The following is a 17,227-nucleotide window of genomic DNA, read 5'->3' as shown; positions in this document are numbered from 1 at the left end:
ATATTTTGAACTTGTTGTAATAACTACTATGCCTGTGTTGTAAAATTGTTGTCGGTCGAAACCCACCGGCGAGCAGCGACAGGCAACACGAAGAGCCGGGAGGTCGCCGGAGCACTGGCAGGCACTGCTCCCTCGTCAACGGCCCGCAATTCCGTCACGCGCCCGGATATTCCGGAGAATGTAAGGCGTGCCACCTGACCTATACCCGATCAGGAAGGTGCGAACGTGCTTGCAACGATTTGCCTGCATACACAAACACGTGGAAACGTAAGTCCGAGCCATGGTCGGCTCCCCGGGACGACTCTTGTATCGGCTTTAAAGAGCCGATCGAGTCCTGGTGTCAGATTGGATCTGTGTGTATCCGGATATTGACGAATAAAGCGAAAAATTATGAGAAACTTGCTTCAATTGAATCTAGCTGATCTGATCCACGACAGTAAAAGCTTCATCGCTAGATCGGAACGTCCTACACGTAACTAGGCCTAGCGAACGTAACAGATAACTAAACCATAACCAAAAATAGAGGCCTAAGAACTAGCAAGAGCCGATTCTCGGAACAATCCCCATCAAGGCTAAAATAAAGCACCTATTACATCACCGGAACATCCAATCCATTTGCAGGGCCTAACCTAGCAGATATTGGGCTAATCCTTATAAAATAAGAACAAACCGTAACAGATTGGATCTACTAGATAGAAAAGAAGCAAGGCGTTAACTCTACGCAACTAACCCTCTGCAGCGAGAATTAGCGTAAGATCAAGCATGAATGCATAGCGAGAACATGATATTCGTAGATGGTAAACAATAAGAACATGATAAATCTACTAAAAGAATCATGCTACGAACATCAAGATAACTAGCATTACTCGCTATCAAAAACGCTTCAGTACGAGTAATACCAAGGTAAAAGCAAGAACAATGCTGCCTTGATCGCACGGGGCGATCAAGGCAGCATGACGCTTACTTGGATGAAACCCTAGGATTACGGGTGGCGTTGCGCCGAGAGTTGTTGTTGCAAAACGTGATGACGTTCTCCCTTTCATGAATAACATAGGGTACATATTTATAGTCCGGAGACTTGGGAAACAATCTAATCCTATCTTGTCCCGATCGGACTCTATCTCTAATCTTGAACTAAATCTAAAGATACATGGCCCATGTAGCCCAAATGCTCACGCAGGAGCCGATTTACAAGCCTTCTTAATCTTCTGCTTTAAGCCCAACTTGCTTTCGGCCCATAATTTATGGCGATAACACATGCCCCCCTAGTTTTGGCAATGATAATTCCAAAACCACTCCGTCGCTTTATCTTCCCGTTAATGCTCATTAAAAACCGCTGCAACCACCAAGGAAGACGCAACGTCTCTGCAACTGGCTCCTCGTAGAATGTGAAATTGCCGATCCGTATTCCATCTTTTACTATTTAACCTCATCCGAATCGGCTCTCTTTACGGCAAACTCATCTTCCTCCAAAGCCAAGTAGCACAGAAAAAACCCCAACCTTCAGTAGCCAGTAGCCATGGCAATTTCTTCCTCCTCCGGTTCCAACTCCTTCGAAGATTCTTCCTCCTCCTCTTCTCCTTCTTCTTCTTCCCTCTCCGCTTCTTCCATCGACTCCATCCCGGAGAGCCGAGAGCCGACTCCTGAGTGGAACCCAACGGCAGCGTACGAGGCACTAGCTCCTCTGCATTGGGATGCAGAAGAGTTCGACTTCGGGATCGTCTCTGAGGCGGACGAGCCCGAGACCGAGGGGGAAGACCTCCAGTTCCTGTTCCAAGAGGAACTGGAGAGCATCAGCGACGACGCTTTCTCTTGGGATGGAGTCGACTCCTCCTCTGGCGATGACCCGATGGGAGGGAAACCCTTCTGATTCCTCAGGTCCGCCGAGGAGAACAGCGAGGAAGAGAGCAGCGGCGGCGGCGGTCGGAGCAGTGCCTTCGATGACGACGACAGCTACGACGACGAGGACGTCGACAGCGACGACGACGACGATGATGGCAACGACGGCGGAGATGCGCTGGCCCGGAGCCCCAAACGTCGTAGGTACTAGGTACCTACGAGCAGTAGAAGTAGTACTGTAGGAATAGGATTGTAAAGCCGAAGAATTAATTCCTTTGTAAAAATCGGCTTTTTCCTTGTAAAAACCTTTCCTTTTAATGAAGTTAATTTCCTTCAATTGCTGTGTGTTTGATTTATTTTCCAAAAAGCCGATGGCAACACATCAGGCTTCTATAAATATCTAAGAGCCGACAAAATTCAAACTAGAAGCAACCCACACAATAGTAGAGCATCACTTCCACCTTGAACCGAACTCGAAACAAATTCTCAAATCCAAGCGTAATTCGAAAACCCAGCTCTACAAATTCGAGCAAGAACTTCTCCAAGCATCTAGAATTCGATTCAGAACCCATAGCAATCAAACCCTAAACCAATAGATCTGAACCATGGCAGACTCTGTAGCTCAAACAACAAATCCTATAGATGATGATGCGGCAATCTGCAGCCTGAAGGTAATATTCAGCCTAATTCTTTTGGTTTTCCTCAGCTTACTAAGCCTCTGAAACATTAAACTCTGAAACCTAACATCATATGCATACTTCTGAATTTTTGAACTTCAGGTGTCAGACATTCTTCTGCCACATCCTTCCAATCCAAAATCTTTCTATCTCGGCCCACGAGCTTACAAAAATCCCATAGATTTGATCTCTTGTGAAGCAAATAGGATCCCTTTCGTGAACCAAAACATCGATTTGAATTCCTGGGCCGACTGCTTAAGAGCCTGGCCCAATCCACCTAAAAGCTGGATTACATGGTACAGCAGAGTAGCAAAAGCTTATATGCCCTTATGGCAGGAATTAAACATAGCCGATGCACTTAGCTTATCATTATCACCTCTTGATAAAGATGAGAACCTTCTAAAAACCATCGGCTATTTTTGGTCTGATGCTCTGAACTGTTTCCTCTTTGGCCACAGTCCCATGACTCTTACTCTGTTAGATGTCACCATGATCACTGGCCTAGACATTGGATCCCCCAATCCTGCTGCTCACAAAATGGCAGAAGTCCCCTTTAAACTTTCATCCAAGGAAAACTGCACAAACTGGGGCACTTACATGAACCAGCACATGAAAACAAAAGGTCCAGTGACTGAAAAGGAACACACAGCCTTTTTAAATCTTTGGTTAGAACATTTCATCTTCTGTGGTCCTTCCTTAGCTCCAACTAAGAATTATCTTCCTTTGGCCTACCATCTGGCCCATGGCAACCGCACCGGCCAAGGAAAACTTTTCCTTGGAGAAACATACAGATGTCTCCACCTGATGACAACCAACTTGCTTAACCAAAAGAAACTCAAAACTGGAGGCCCTTGGTGGTTTATTCAGTTATGGGCACAACTTTACTTTCAGCATCAAATCCCAAACTTTCAAAGCCTAACAAAGAACTCCTTTCCTGACGAAAACGGCAAGCTAATCAGATGCACTAGCTATGGCCAAGCCTTATTCAGCCTCCCTGGCAGCAAACTGAATCCAACAGATGCAGCAAACTAGTTCAGAGTTTTCTACAAAGGCCTAGAGAATCCACTCTATTTTCCATTCACTGAATCTGAATCCCTTGAGAACCCAACTGCCTTTAGACTGGATAGTTTTGCCGATGACGACAGCACTCGGCATCTATACTCCCTGATGATTCGACTTGGTTTCCTCCCTGTTGGTATGAGTACTTCCAATAGAATTATCAAACCAGGCTATGAAACCTATCAACAAGTCATAGCAGCTCGGCAATTTGGCTCAGGACAAGTCCCTCCCCACTTCCATATTAATCACTTGGTGGAGAGTAGAGCCGATCTGCCTAATGGTCTCACCAGCTCAAGATGCTACAGCATGTTTGACAACCTCCAAATTCCAATACCTGCCGATCTGTCCTTCACTTCCTCATCAATCGGCTTTAACACATGGTGGGAAATGTGGAGAACACATGTTTTCAGAAGAGCTTTAGGCCCTCTACTGCCGCAAATTGATCTTGAATATGCAATCCCCAAGGAAGAGGTACTGAATCCGTGCTTTTATTCTTCTAAATCCTCTATCCCTTTCTCTTGGCTAATCCTTACTCACTTTGCTTACAGCAACAAGATGGTCCAGAACCTGCAGCCAATGATGGGGAACCATTACACTTTCTTCCAACTGCTCTTGATGTCCTCTTTTGCAAGAGATCTCCATCAATGAAGAAAGTAATAATGGCTGCTCAGCCAGACTTACTCCAGTCGGCTTCTAAACGAAGACAACCTCTGCAAGTGCTGCCCCCCCCCCCGAGTCCCAACTAAGAAAAGGAAGATGATCACGAGATGAGTCATCAAGAAATCAGCACAAGCTTCCCCAAGCCAATCAGAGTCTAACACCAACCAGGTAACTCATCTTTCTAAAACTTATTCTTTATCGCGTATATATGTATTCTTGTTGACTGTAATTTTATTTTCAGGACGCAGCTGAAGACATCCTTAACACCAGCAGCCCAGTACAACACGAAGTCATCACTCATGAAGCTGACATTGGAGCAACTGAAACTTCCAATGCTCTGACGGATGTGCATGACGAATAGGCTGACATAATCGAAGCCCCTATTGTCACCTCCAAACCAACTGGATCGGCTGCACTTAAACCGACCATCACTTCTTGTTCAGAACAGGTAACTTTATGAGCCGATTTAAATCAGTTGATCACTCCATTAACGCACTTCGTTCCCAACAAACTTCATCATATTGGCAGGGCTTCAATATTTCAGACCTGCTCTCCTTTGACCCAGCATCAATGGGTCTGAATGCACCGGGTGCAGAAATGCAATCACCACAGCAGCCGATTACAATTACAAATCAGCTTCAGAATATCAAACATCTGCTCTCTGCTCCAATTACCGCTCTAGTTGGTGATTCCAGCGAAATAAAGAAAATCTTCGAGCAAATAGAATCCCAACTCCCGGAGCCGCTGCAAATCAAGCTTTGGCCAGCCAGCAATCTTCCAATCTTCCGGGTAGAAGTGAATAGAGCACAACAAAGAATAGAAGCACGTCGTTCTCAAGTCTCTTTGAAAGCCGACATTGCTCAAAAGTGCAAGGCCCTCAACCAGAAGAAGGCAACTCTAGATATCAAAGCTGACGTATCTGCCAACATGAACCGAGTCGGTCTCTTGAAGAAAGAATTGGCAGAACTCGAAGAAAAGGTCCGCACAACCAAGAAACTCATCCAGGCCGAGGAAGCTTCTATCGCAAACTCCAGGCAAGAAATCCAAGAAATAGCCGAGCAGATACAAGCAGAGTTTGTAGAGATAAGCACCTTAAGTCGGCAGATAGTAACAGGCGATGACAAGGATGACGAAGCAATCATCGCACGAGCAGACGCCGTCCGCATAGAAGCCATCCGTGCCATAGAAGAATTCCTGAACTAAAAGATAGGCTCAAGAAACATTTAGTATTGTCTGTTAACCTGAAACTTGTATCTGTTTAAAATATCTTAAGTCGATGGCCACACATCGGCTGTCCCGCTTCTCATTTATTATCTCCTTTTTTTTACTGGCCAACTCAACGTGTTGGCCTCTCATGATTTTTTTACTGGCCAACTCAACGTGTTGGCCTCTCATGATTCAGCCAGATGGATTTCATCGGCTTTTGTCACTCGCCCTCCCACATGCTCGGGAAATATTTCTTGAGGTGTTGGCCATTGACAGCCACAGGAAACTTGACACCATCCAACTCCTCAAGCATGTAAGCATTTCCAGGCAAAACCTGATCAACCTTGTACGGTCCGTGCCAAGTTGGAGATGACTTGCCATATTTTCTATCTTTAGTTCCCAATGGTAACACTGCCTCCCAAACTGGATCTCCAACATGGAATTCTTTTGGCTTGACCCTTTTATTATATGCACGAGCAACTTTAGCCTTGTTTTCCTTAATTTTCTCAAGCGTCCAAAGTCTTAACTCTGTAAGATCCTCCACATTATCGTTCATCAAGGCCGCATACTGTTTAGCCGATAGATCATTCTGAAACTCAACATGTCTCGATCCGGCCGTAATTTCCCACGGTAACACAGCATCTTGGCCGTAGACCAAATGGTATGGTGACGTCTTGATGGATCCGTGACACGAAATTCGATACGCCCACAAAGGTTCTGACAACACCTCATGCCAGCGCCTAGGATATTCATCGATCTTTCTCTTGATTAACTTGATAAGGCTCTGGTTGGATGCTTCAGTTTGTCCATTTGCCTGGGCATAATATGGGGATGATCTGATCAGCTTGAACCCCGTGTCATCGGCAAACTTCCTAAATTCTTCCGAAATAAAGACCGACCCTCCATCGGTCGTGATGGTCTGAGGGATCCCAAACCTATGAATGATGTGTTCTTTGACGAAACTGATCACATCTTTTGATGCCACTGACCTCATGGGTACCACCTCTACCCATTTTGTGAAATAATCCGTGACAGCTAAAACCCATTGGTGGCCCTTGCTAGACAGTGGGTTAATCTGGCCGATCATATCCATGGCCCAACCCCTGAACTGCCATGGCTTAATAATAGGATTCATTACTGATGCCGGTACCATCTGAATCTTGCCGAATTTCTGACATGCCTGACATCCCTTGTAATATTTGAAGCAATCTTCAAGCATGGTAGGCCAGTAATATCCCGATCGCCTAATCAACCATTTCATCTTATGAGCCGATTGATGAGTGCCGCAGGCTCCTTAATAAATCTCATGCAAAAGCCGATTCGACTCTGCAGGTCCCAGACATTTAAGCAGAAGTCCTTCCAAAGTCCTGTAGAACATGTCGTCCCTATCAGAACATACTTCATAGCTTTGAGTCTTATCCTTCTGGGTGCCCCCCGAGCCGAATCCTTCAAATAATTGAAGATATCGGCTCTCCAGTCTCCAGGTTCTATAAACTGAACCTCTACATCGACTCCATCGGCTGTTTCCTTGTATCCTAAAGCCATCTGTGCCAAATCATTGGCTTCATTGTTCAGAGTTCTGCGTATCCAGTGGAGATTAATATACCTGAATTGTGACATCAACTCACGGCATTGCATCCATATTGGGAAAAGAGCCTCGCTCTCACATTTATATTCTTCCGTCAGCTGAGAAATACCAGTTTCGAATCCCCAAATACTTCCACTGCCTCTGCACCAGCTTCCAGGAGTAATTCCATCCCTTTGCGCACAGCTTCATATTCTACTAAATTATTGGTGCATGGAGTAGCCATCCTGATGGAAAAGGAATAAGTCACCCCTCGAGGTGACACCAACAGAATTCCCACGCCGCATCCATCATCGCATGCCGATCCGTCAAAAAACATGGCCCAGGCACGTATAAACAGTGCAGCTATATCAGTGCTAACCCTGTCTGCCAGTGCCTGTCCTTTGACTGCCTTCGCAGGCTAATATCGGATATCGAGCTCTGACAATGCAAACATCCACTTTCCGAGCCAGCCTTTCAGAACTGGAGCCGATAGCATATACTTTATGACATCCGATTTGCAGATGACAATCGTTTCCGCCGAGAGCAAAATATGACGAAGCTTTGTGCATGTAAAGAGTAAACAAAGGCAAAGCTTCTCGATCTCAAGGTACCTGGTCTCGGCGTCTAACATGCGCCTGCTGAGGTAGAAAACAACCCTCTCCTGGCCGTCGTGCTTCTGAACCAATACCGAAGCAATGGAAGTGTCACCCACAGACAGGTACACGTAGAATGGCCTATCTTGCTGGGGTGGAACCAACACTGGAGGCTTCGATAAATATTCCTTGATTTCATCAAAAGCCTTCTGTTGTTCCGCCCCCCAGCGAAACTCAGCATCTATTTTGATTTTCACCAAACCCATGAACGGCTCGATGCGCCCAGACAGATTGGAGATAAAACGTCTGACAAAGTGGATTTTGCTGATGATCTTCTGCAAATCTTTCTTTGTAGTAGGTGGTCTCATTGTCCTTACAGCTTCTTGACTTTTCAAGCCGATCTCGATTCCCCGCTCATGCACCAGGAATCCTAAGAACTGACCAGCCGATACACCGAAGGCGCACTTCTTTGGTTTCATTCTGAGTCCAAACCTTCGAGTCCGCTCTAAGACCTGACGCAAATCTTCCAGATGTCCCCCAGCCGACGTGGACTTGACCACGACATCATCAATGTAGATCTCTACCAATTTGCCGATGAGATCATGAAAAATGTAATTCATGGCACGTTGATACGTACGTTGCACCGGCATTTTTCAATCCAAAGGTCATAACCAAGTACTCAAACAACCCGACCGCGCCTGGTACTCTGAACGCGGTCTTGTGTACATCCTCTGGGGCCATAAAAATCTGGTTGTAGTCGGCATTACCATCCATGAAACTCATCATTTTGTGACCAGCTGCTGTGTTGATCAATGTTTCCGCAACAAGCATCGGATACTCATCTTTTGGCGTTGCTCTGTTGAGCTCTCTAAAATCCACGTAGACTCGCCATCGGCCATCCTTCTTTTGGACAGGGACCACGCTAGAGATCCACTCCGCATACCGACATGGCCTGATGAATCCTGCATCTAGCATTTTTTGCACTTCTTTCTTAACCTCCTCTAGGACTTCGGCCTTCATCTGACGCGCTAGTTGCTGAAACGGCCGAAATCCCTTCTTAAGCTGGAGCCGATGCTCGACGATGTTTCTATCCAGGCCGGGCATCTCAGTATAATCCCATGCGAAACAGTCCCGGTGCTCCTTCAACAGTTCTATCATTTGCTCACGCAAGATCGGGTCTAACTTTTTGCTGATAAATGTCGGTTGCGGCTTATCCCCGGGACCGATATCAACTTCCTCCAAATTGTCAGCAGATGTAAACCCGTACCCTAACTTGCCACCGTCTGAAAGATCAACATCGACAGCAAACACAGGGAGATAACAAGAAAAGTTTTCCGGCCAACCGCACGGGCTGGCCGTTCCCACATTTCCGTCATTATTCAAAACTGAATACTCAGCAAAGGCCATTGTTTGTACATAATATAACAATTGTAACCCCAAGTATATATTACTCATTTTTTGGGGCCGGTCCCTGGGACCGGCCTCTCTAAATTTGCTGGGCTCCGTAGCTTGCCAGGATGTGTCTACTCTGTGAGGCCAGTGGATAAGACCAGCCTCAGCCCATTTTTTGTCGCTTCAATCCGATCACAATCTTCAAGCGCGATCCCTGAGATCGGCTCTTACCCTTCCGCATCCCAGGCGTTCATGTCTGCAAGCGAAACCTCACTGGAGTCATCTGCACGGACCACCTCTACTTCATCGCCATCCCACTGGACCAAACACTGATGCATCGTGGAAGGAACACAACAATTTGCATGAATCCAATCCCTCCCAAGCAGCACTGTGTATGTACTCTTACTGTTGACGATGAAGAACGATGTTGAAACGGTCTTGCGGCCAACTGTTAACTCCATATTGAGGACACCCTGTGCCTCCGACGGCTGACCATTGAAATCATTAAGCATCACATTGGTCTTGATAAGATCAAAAGTGGAACGACCCAACCGGCGCAGCACTGAGTACGGCATCAAGTTGACTGTGGCGCCAGTGTCGACCAGCATCCTGTTCATAGGCTTGCCATCGATGAGGCTCTTGAGATACAATCCCTTCAGGTGCTTGTAGCTTCTCTCCTTGGGCTTCTTGAAGATGATCGGCTGTGGGTCGAGATCCAGCTGTGCAATGGCCAATTCCTCCGGTTGGGGCACCTGAAACTCCGATGGGAGCATGAACACCATGTCCACATCAGTCGATGGCTTGTCATCGGCTCTTGGCTGCTTGGGGCGCCACTCCCTCCTTGGAGGACGCCTTTCCACCCTTCGCGGGCGCCCGACTTGCTCTGCGAGATTCGGACGCACTTTCCTCAGCACGTCAAGGTACCTTGCTTCTGCCTCTTCGAGGTTACGTAGGCGCTGCACTCTGCGCTTCTGTGATCGGCTGAGCCCGTCAGGACACCACCGTGGACGATGATACTTGTCTTCTTCTTCTATCTCAAGATCATCCCTAGGTGGCTACCTCACATGGTCATCGTGATGTGTTCTGGGCCCCAAGCGCTGGAACACCGATGTCTCGCCTTGCTGGCGTCCCCGAGGCCTGCACTCCAAGCAATCATCTATAGTAGGCAATCGGCTCATGCCGGAATTCCAACAGTACCTGAAGAATGGGCAATGCCAGTGGTCGCGTATAGCCTGGCGTCTCCCCAGCGTCCTCCCTGTGCGTTCCTCATACTCCTCCTCTTCCGATTCATATCGGCGGCGCAACTTGTACTGATACTGGTACTTTTCTAGAAGCCGATTGGAAGCTGGGAGCTGATTGCGGATGTGACGCACTTGTTCTTCAGAAACATGTTGATGCTCCGGCTTGTGTTTATCTTGGGGCCGTTTACCAGAAGCGGCCTCTTTCCTTTGCTCGTCACGGCGGCACATGGGTCCCGCCATGTTGATTTGGAATGCCAAGTTCTAGCCCTTGGGTCCGAAACCTGACAGCTCCACCACGTTAGCCTGTGGGAACGGTTGACTGTCCACTTTCATCGTATGTTGGGCCAGAATTAATCGACCCTGCTCGATAGCCGATTGGATCTGCTGACGTTGCTCCTTACAGTCATTTGTGGCATGGGTCAACGAGTGGTGCCACTTGCAGTACAGCCTTCCCTGCAGCTCCTATGCCATTGGCAGCTTGTGATTCTGTCGGAGCTTCAGCTGCTTTTCCTTGAGCAGTAAATCGAATATCTCCTCTGCCTTGGCCACGTCATAGTCAAAGCCCTTCACAAGCCCCTTCTGTTTGACCCACTTGCACGGGACGGGGTTTGCCCCCCGGGTCCACTCTGCCACAGCCACTTCTTGTTCCTCACCAGAATCATCGAAATCGCCAGCTTGGGCCATATTGACATGGCGCTTGAACTTTTCCTGGTATAGATCAGGGTGGTAGTGTTCATATGCTGTAAGCTTCTGCACCATGTGTGCCAGCGAGGAAAATTCCAACTAAAAAGCCAGATCCTTGATCGGCTTAGCGAGTCCCAGAACTGCCAGATCATCTGCTTCCTTTTTTGTTATGCGCGACGTGTAGCATCAGTTCTTGACCTCTCGGAAGTGCTGCACGTACTCTGAGACACTTTCCCCTCGCTTCTGCCTGACTTGGGCGAGGTCGGCGATCCCGACTTTAGCAGCCTCTAAATGATACTGGGTGTGAAACTGATCCTCCAGCTGTCTCCAAGTCCGAATCGAATCTGGGGGCAGTGATGTATACCATCCAAAAGCTAAACCTGTGAGAGACTGGGAGAAGAAACGGACCCTCAGAGGATCCGATACTGAAATCATCCCAAGCTGCATCAGGTATCGGCTCACATGTTCAATGTTGCTAGCTCGTTCTGATCCGCTGAATTTGGTGAACTCCAGAAGCCGATACTTGGGTGGCCACGGGATCAAATCGTAGTCACTTGGATATGGATTGGAATAACCGATCGCCTTTCTTTTGGGCAAAATGCCAAACTGGTCCCTTAGTATTGCACTGACCTGCTCCACACTAAGAACTCCTGGGGCCGATGGTTCAGCACTCGGCCCGGTAGCGTACTTTGCCAGCCATGCCTGTTTCTCCGCGTCAGCTCCTGAGGCTCCTGTACCCACCAGCTGCCCCGTGCGTGTTGGGTTGATATTGTCAGGTATGTACACACACGTGTAGCCGTGCGGGATCTCTTTGGGCGGCTCGCTCAGGAACTGTCCTTCTCCGGGGTCACCACCGATCTTGTAGACGACGTAGATCGGCGAACTCTGCTGTCCTGCTGCCACGAGCGAGTACGATACTGGCGGCCTAGATTGCAATGCAGCTTCCCCCCTGTGACTCCCCAAGACTGGTCCCGATGGGGAGTACTGGTTCTTGATCACCTCCTGGACAACGCGATGTGCCACGCGCTCAAGCTCGTTCACCAGGCTCTCTGAGTGCCGATGAAGCATATGAGCCACCATATAGTTCATCTCCTGGCATAGAGCCCTGGTGCGCTCCTCTGATGGCACAGATAGGTCGACGTTGTCGAGAGCGCCCTCTGGTGAGAACCCCTTCCACTTGATGCTATGGTTGCGGGTCCTCTCGAAAGAGCCGATAAGATCGGCTTCAAACTGAGCTTTGACCTCATCATACTTTTGCTTGTGCTCTGAAGTTAGCTCCTCGTACATGACAGGTTTGGTGACCGGCGGAACAGGAGCTTGGTCTTGAGGTCCAGCCATCTCTGCAGCGGGCGTTGTTGTTGATGAAGGTCCCACTGGGCGTGCCAGAATGTGTTATCGGTCGAAACCCACCGGCGAGCAGCGACAGGCAACACGAAGAGCCGGGAGGTCGCCGGAGCGCTGGCAGGCACTGCTCCCTCATCAATGGCCCGCAATTCCGTCACACGCCCAGATATTCCGGAGAATGTAAGGCGTGCCACCTGACCTATACCCGATCAGGAAGGTGCGAACGTGCTTGCAACGATTTTCCTGCATACACAAACACGTGGAAACATAAGTCCGAGCCTTGGTCGGCTCCCCGGGACGACTCTTGCATCGGCTTTAAAGAGCCGATCGAGTCCCGGTGTCAGATTGGATCTGTGTATATCCGAATATTGACGAATAAAGCGAATAATTATGAGAAACATGCTTCAATTGAATCTAGCTGATCTGATCCACGACAGTAAAAGCTTCACCGCTAGATCGGAACATCCTACACGTAACTAGGCCTAGTGAACGTAACAGATAACTAAACCATAACAAAAAACAGAGGCCTAAGAACTAGCAAGAGCCGATTCCCGGAACAATCCCCATCAAGGCTAAAATAAAGCACATATTACATCATCGAAACATCCAATCCGTTTGCAGGGCCTAACCTAGCAGTTATTGGGCTAATCCTTATAAAATAACAACAAACCGTAACAGATTGGATCTACTAGATAGAAAAGAAGCAAGGCGTTAACTCTACGCAACTAACCCTCTGCAGCGAGAATTAGCGTAAGATCAAGCATGAATGCATAGAGAGAACATGATATTCATAGATGGTAAACAATAAGAATATGATAAATCTACTAAAAGAATCATGCTAAGAACATCAAGATAACTAGCATTACTCGCCATAAAAAATGCTTCAGTACGAGTAATACCAAGGTAAAAGCAAGAACAATGCTGCCTTGATCGCACGGGGCGATCAAGGCAGCATGACACTTACTTGGATGAAACCCTAGGATTAGGGGTGGCGTTGCGCCGAGAGTTGTTGTTGCAAAACGTGATGACGTTCTCCCTTTCATGAATAACATAGGATACATATTTATAGTCCGGAGACTTGGGAAACAATCTAATCCTATCTTGTCCCGATCGGACTCTATCTCTAATCTTGAACTAAATCTAAAGATACATGGCCCATGTAGCCCAAATGCTCACGCAGGAGCCGATTTACAAGCCTTCTTAATCTTCTGCTTTAAGCCCAACTTGCTTTCGGCGATAACAAAAATATATGGTTGTAATATCTCTGGACTCGCCTTCGTGCGGGTATGCTTGTTCGATCCGAGATACGGTGGTTGTATCGGGACGTTACCCGACATACCAAGAATTGTTCCGTTTGAAGTGCGTTTGAGCCGGTGTTGCCTTTATGGTGATGGCCAGCACACTTGAGCCGGGATAATTCAGATGGTTCTGCCACAAATATCTAATGGCTGGATGTTCTATCCGCCGACTCCTTCTCCCTTGCAGAGCATGGAGTTTGCTTTTTTCGTGGGGACACCTCCGTCTCAAGCTCCTCAGCACCTCCCATTTTTCTCAAATTTTGTCCATCAAACATACTCACCGACGCCCTCGTCGGTTTAACTCCAAATGGATGAGGGGCGTGCATCCCTTCGAACAGCCACGTCCATGCCCTTGGGATGAGTATAAATATGTAATCTCTCTTATCACTTAAGACAATAGAGAATCATTCAATACATTTACATTCACAATTCTTCGATTTGTAATATGTTATCAACGCGCTTCACTTGCCGGTTTGGAGTTTCTTTGAGGATCAAAGGAGAGGAGGAGACCACCTGTCCTCCACCACTGGAAGGTGAAAAGAATGGCGCGGTCCACTATGTACCTGCAAAATTTTAACTTAAAACTCTACAATTGTGAGCTTAACCAAGCGTTATCCATGCACATCTATATCATTGCGTCCATGCTTACTCCTACAATGCCGCCGTCTGACTAAGCAAGGTTAGCATTATGGGGAGTAGACCCAGGCCATGTTTGGTTTAGACTCTAGCATAAGTACCACAAATTTTGACCAATAATTAGAGATATTAAATAAATAAAGGCAGTTTACAAAACTAACTTCACAACCTCTGCGCTACTTCGCGAGACGAATCTAATGAGCCCTTTGACCGCACGATCAGAGGATGATTACTGTATCATTACTGTAGATAATCATCAATTAATTACTGTCATTAGATTCGTCGCGAAAAGTTACACCCATCGGTGAAGAGGTTTTGCAAATAAACTTGGTTTAGTGGTCCATGCATTGAGATTAGCATGAATTACTGTTCATTAGCACAAGGAACCAAACGGGGCCCCAGCAAAAATTGCGAGGTCATATTTTTATCTAATGTCCCGTTTACTCCCTGAGATAGTAAATATCTCGCCAGCGCTATACCCACATACATTTTGCCAGCTACGTTTAAATTGTAGATGTAGTGATGTACCAATTTGCCAAGTTGTTACATCAAAGTGAGCACTTTATCACTTTACATGTTGTTGGACCAATCGGCGTCCACTTGCCAAGTTGTTGCACAAAATTGAGTTGTTTGTAGGTGCCTATAGTTACAAGTCATCTGCATAACTAGTTGGCTAGCTGACGTTATATCGTTTATGTCTATATAGGCTCCCACAGCAATATGTGGTAGGTGCGGTGACAGTCTTGTCCGTTTCTTTTAGTCCACCATGTTCGTAGTGTTTTCATAGGAGCAGTTGCCGACTATTGGGAATTCACTTCTCATCCCTGTCTAAGTTCCTCCCTGAGGCTCCCAAGCTAATCAGATTAGAGTAGCTAAAATCCTTCTACGTAACTAGTTGGCTAGATGTTAGACCCTCTACTCACATACCTTTCTTCTCCCAATTGGATCCGATTGAACTAGTTCTAATGCTAGTACCGCTTATAGTTCCATTGATTAGATATACATGTATGGGTAAACTCTGGTGAAAGCTACATCGGTATTCGTATGCTTCCGGATTTATATACTCTAAGGACTTCCAACAAGGGTCTAAAACGATAAAATTTTTCTTATCACATCTCTAGATACACCTAAGAAAAAATGGTTAAGGGAAATCCCAGGTGTCAGAAGGCTCGAAAACACTAGGATATATAGAATAATAATGTTGACTGTGCATTATTTTCTTAAAGAAAAAAAATTAAATTACTCCTCTGGAGTATAGCCAAAGTCTGCATAACCCTTAACAATTTTTTAGTTCAATTTGTCTCCTAAACTATGTCACTTGGTTTAATTTAGCCCTTAATACAATTGTCTTTTTATATTTCCCCACACACAGGTGGTATCTCAATCTACGATTTTGCAGGGTTGTAGTTGGTATTACAATATATATTAAAAACATATATTATAATTCTTTTGTCATTAGTTGTCCTATAATTTTGTATCATAAGGGTTAATTATTATTAATGTCAGATCCTATAAAAAATAATGAAAAATTGTTGAAATATTTTTCTACCTTATGATGCCCACTGTCATCTTGTAAAATTTTAACTTAAGATTTCACTTGTTATGGATGGACAAAAAAGATAAATCTTATTAAGGCATATATTGGACTAAAAGACATAGTTTAGTGGGTTATCCAAACTTTGATGATACTTGAATGGAGTAATCTAGACTTTTCCTTTCTTAAAAAAGAGGGTTGCACAGACAAAATCTAGAATCTAATAAATATAAGAAAAGCACCAGAATTCGTAGAATCACATCTGGCAGAATTAATGTATCACGAACGGCATTGAAACTTAGTGCTGATTTCAGTCGATGCGCCCAATTGATATCCAATTCTGTTGAAGAAACATCCTAAGTTCCTAACCTTACATATATTTATGATTCATTCATGACAACACATACAAGTTTCCTCAGCAGATGACTAAGCAACGTTCAGCATTGACATTTCTCCAACACAAAAAATTCATTTTCCAATCATGCATTCAGAAGATTTAAGGTTTCGGTTCTGATGGATGATGGAGAGCACCGTTCGTATGCACGTCGTCGCGAGCTGCATGGCCGAGAACCCCTCTCCGCGAGAGGAAGAACCCAGCGGCGTGGCCAGCCAAGACGGCTAGAAAGACCCCGCCGTTGAAGGACATGGTGGCCAGCATCACCAGGTACGAGAGACCGACCTTCACAACGTGTATAGCCGTCATCAGCAGGGTCCCCAACGCGTCGGAGTCATGGCTGCGGCGGGAGAGACCACGGGACCATGCCGAGAGCACCTCGACGAGCGCAGCGAGCACAAGCACGACTAGGAGGCAGAGGACGTACATGCCGACGCCGTCACGGTCCCCTGGCCAGTTGGAGAAGAGCACCTCCACCCGGTGCCCCCAAAAGAAGGCCATGTGCATCGCGGGCATGTAAGGCATGTCCATAGGCGGGGGCATCGTCGGCCCCATCGTCATTGGCGACGACGGCGTGCCGGTGGAGGCTGGAGGCCCCATTTGCATCGGCGGCATCGCCGCCATCGAGCTTTGCTGGAGATTGCAGCCGTAGTAGAGTGTGGCTGTTTACTTGCTAGCTAGCTACATGGTAGTGAGCACTTTGACAACACCATGCTGTAAATAAGAAGTGTTGTTGCTGCCACGAGCAGTGGAAAGCGGCAACTCCTATGGAATATAATGGAAAAGGGGAATGACGGCAAGAACGAGGAACACAAGAAAACTAGGTTTTGTGGTGTGCTTAGGCGGCTTAGCGTTGATATAGTGGGGGCATCACGGAGAAAAAGAGGCACAGTTTTGTCCGGAGCCCTGCGGTGCTGTGTGTTTATCCTGGGTAGACGGAGACAAATAAACATTATTCCTGGAGCCCCCATGTTGTCACTGTAACTGAAGGTTTTGTACGGATTATCAGCTGGCGGGCATATAGAGGCAAGTAACAGAGACAAAAATCTTAGTGACATCAGCCTCTTTTATAGAAAGGCACCGTATCCTATGGAAATCAGATC

The 17,227-nt window shown here is 46.7% G+C and overlaps 1 protein-coding gene across 1 annotated transcript; it reads right to left on the bottom strand.

The window, feature by feature from the left end:
- Positions 1-16,226: 16,226 nt before the first annotated feature.
- Positions 16,227-16,748, bottom strand: LOC120677991 (copper transporter 4-like). Its single transcript, XM_039959161.1, has one exon. The coding sequence runs from the start codon at positions 16,746-16,748 to the stop codon at positions 16,227-16,229; it is 522 nt and encodes a 173-aa protein (XP_039815095.1).
- Positions 16,749-17,227: the final 479 nt, after the last annotated feature.

This window comes from Panicum virgatum, chromosome 6N, assembly GCF_016808335.1.
Source record: "Panicum virgatum strain AP13 chromosome 6N, P.virgatum_v5, whole genome shotgun sequence".
Classification (NCBI taxonomy): domain Eukaryota; kingdom Viridiplantae; phylum Streptophyta; class Magnoliopsida; order Poales; family Poaceae; genus Panicum; species Panicum virgatum.
Note: the sequence above shows the minus strand (reverse complement) of the source record. Positions and strands in the feature narration are given on the sequence as shown.

Excerpts from the sequence above, each read along its gene's own strand:
- LOC120677991 (XM_039959161.1), bottom strand. The coding sequence starts at position 16,748 with ATGGCGGCGATGCCGCCGATGCAAATGGGGCCTCCAGCCTCCACCGGC.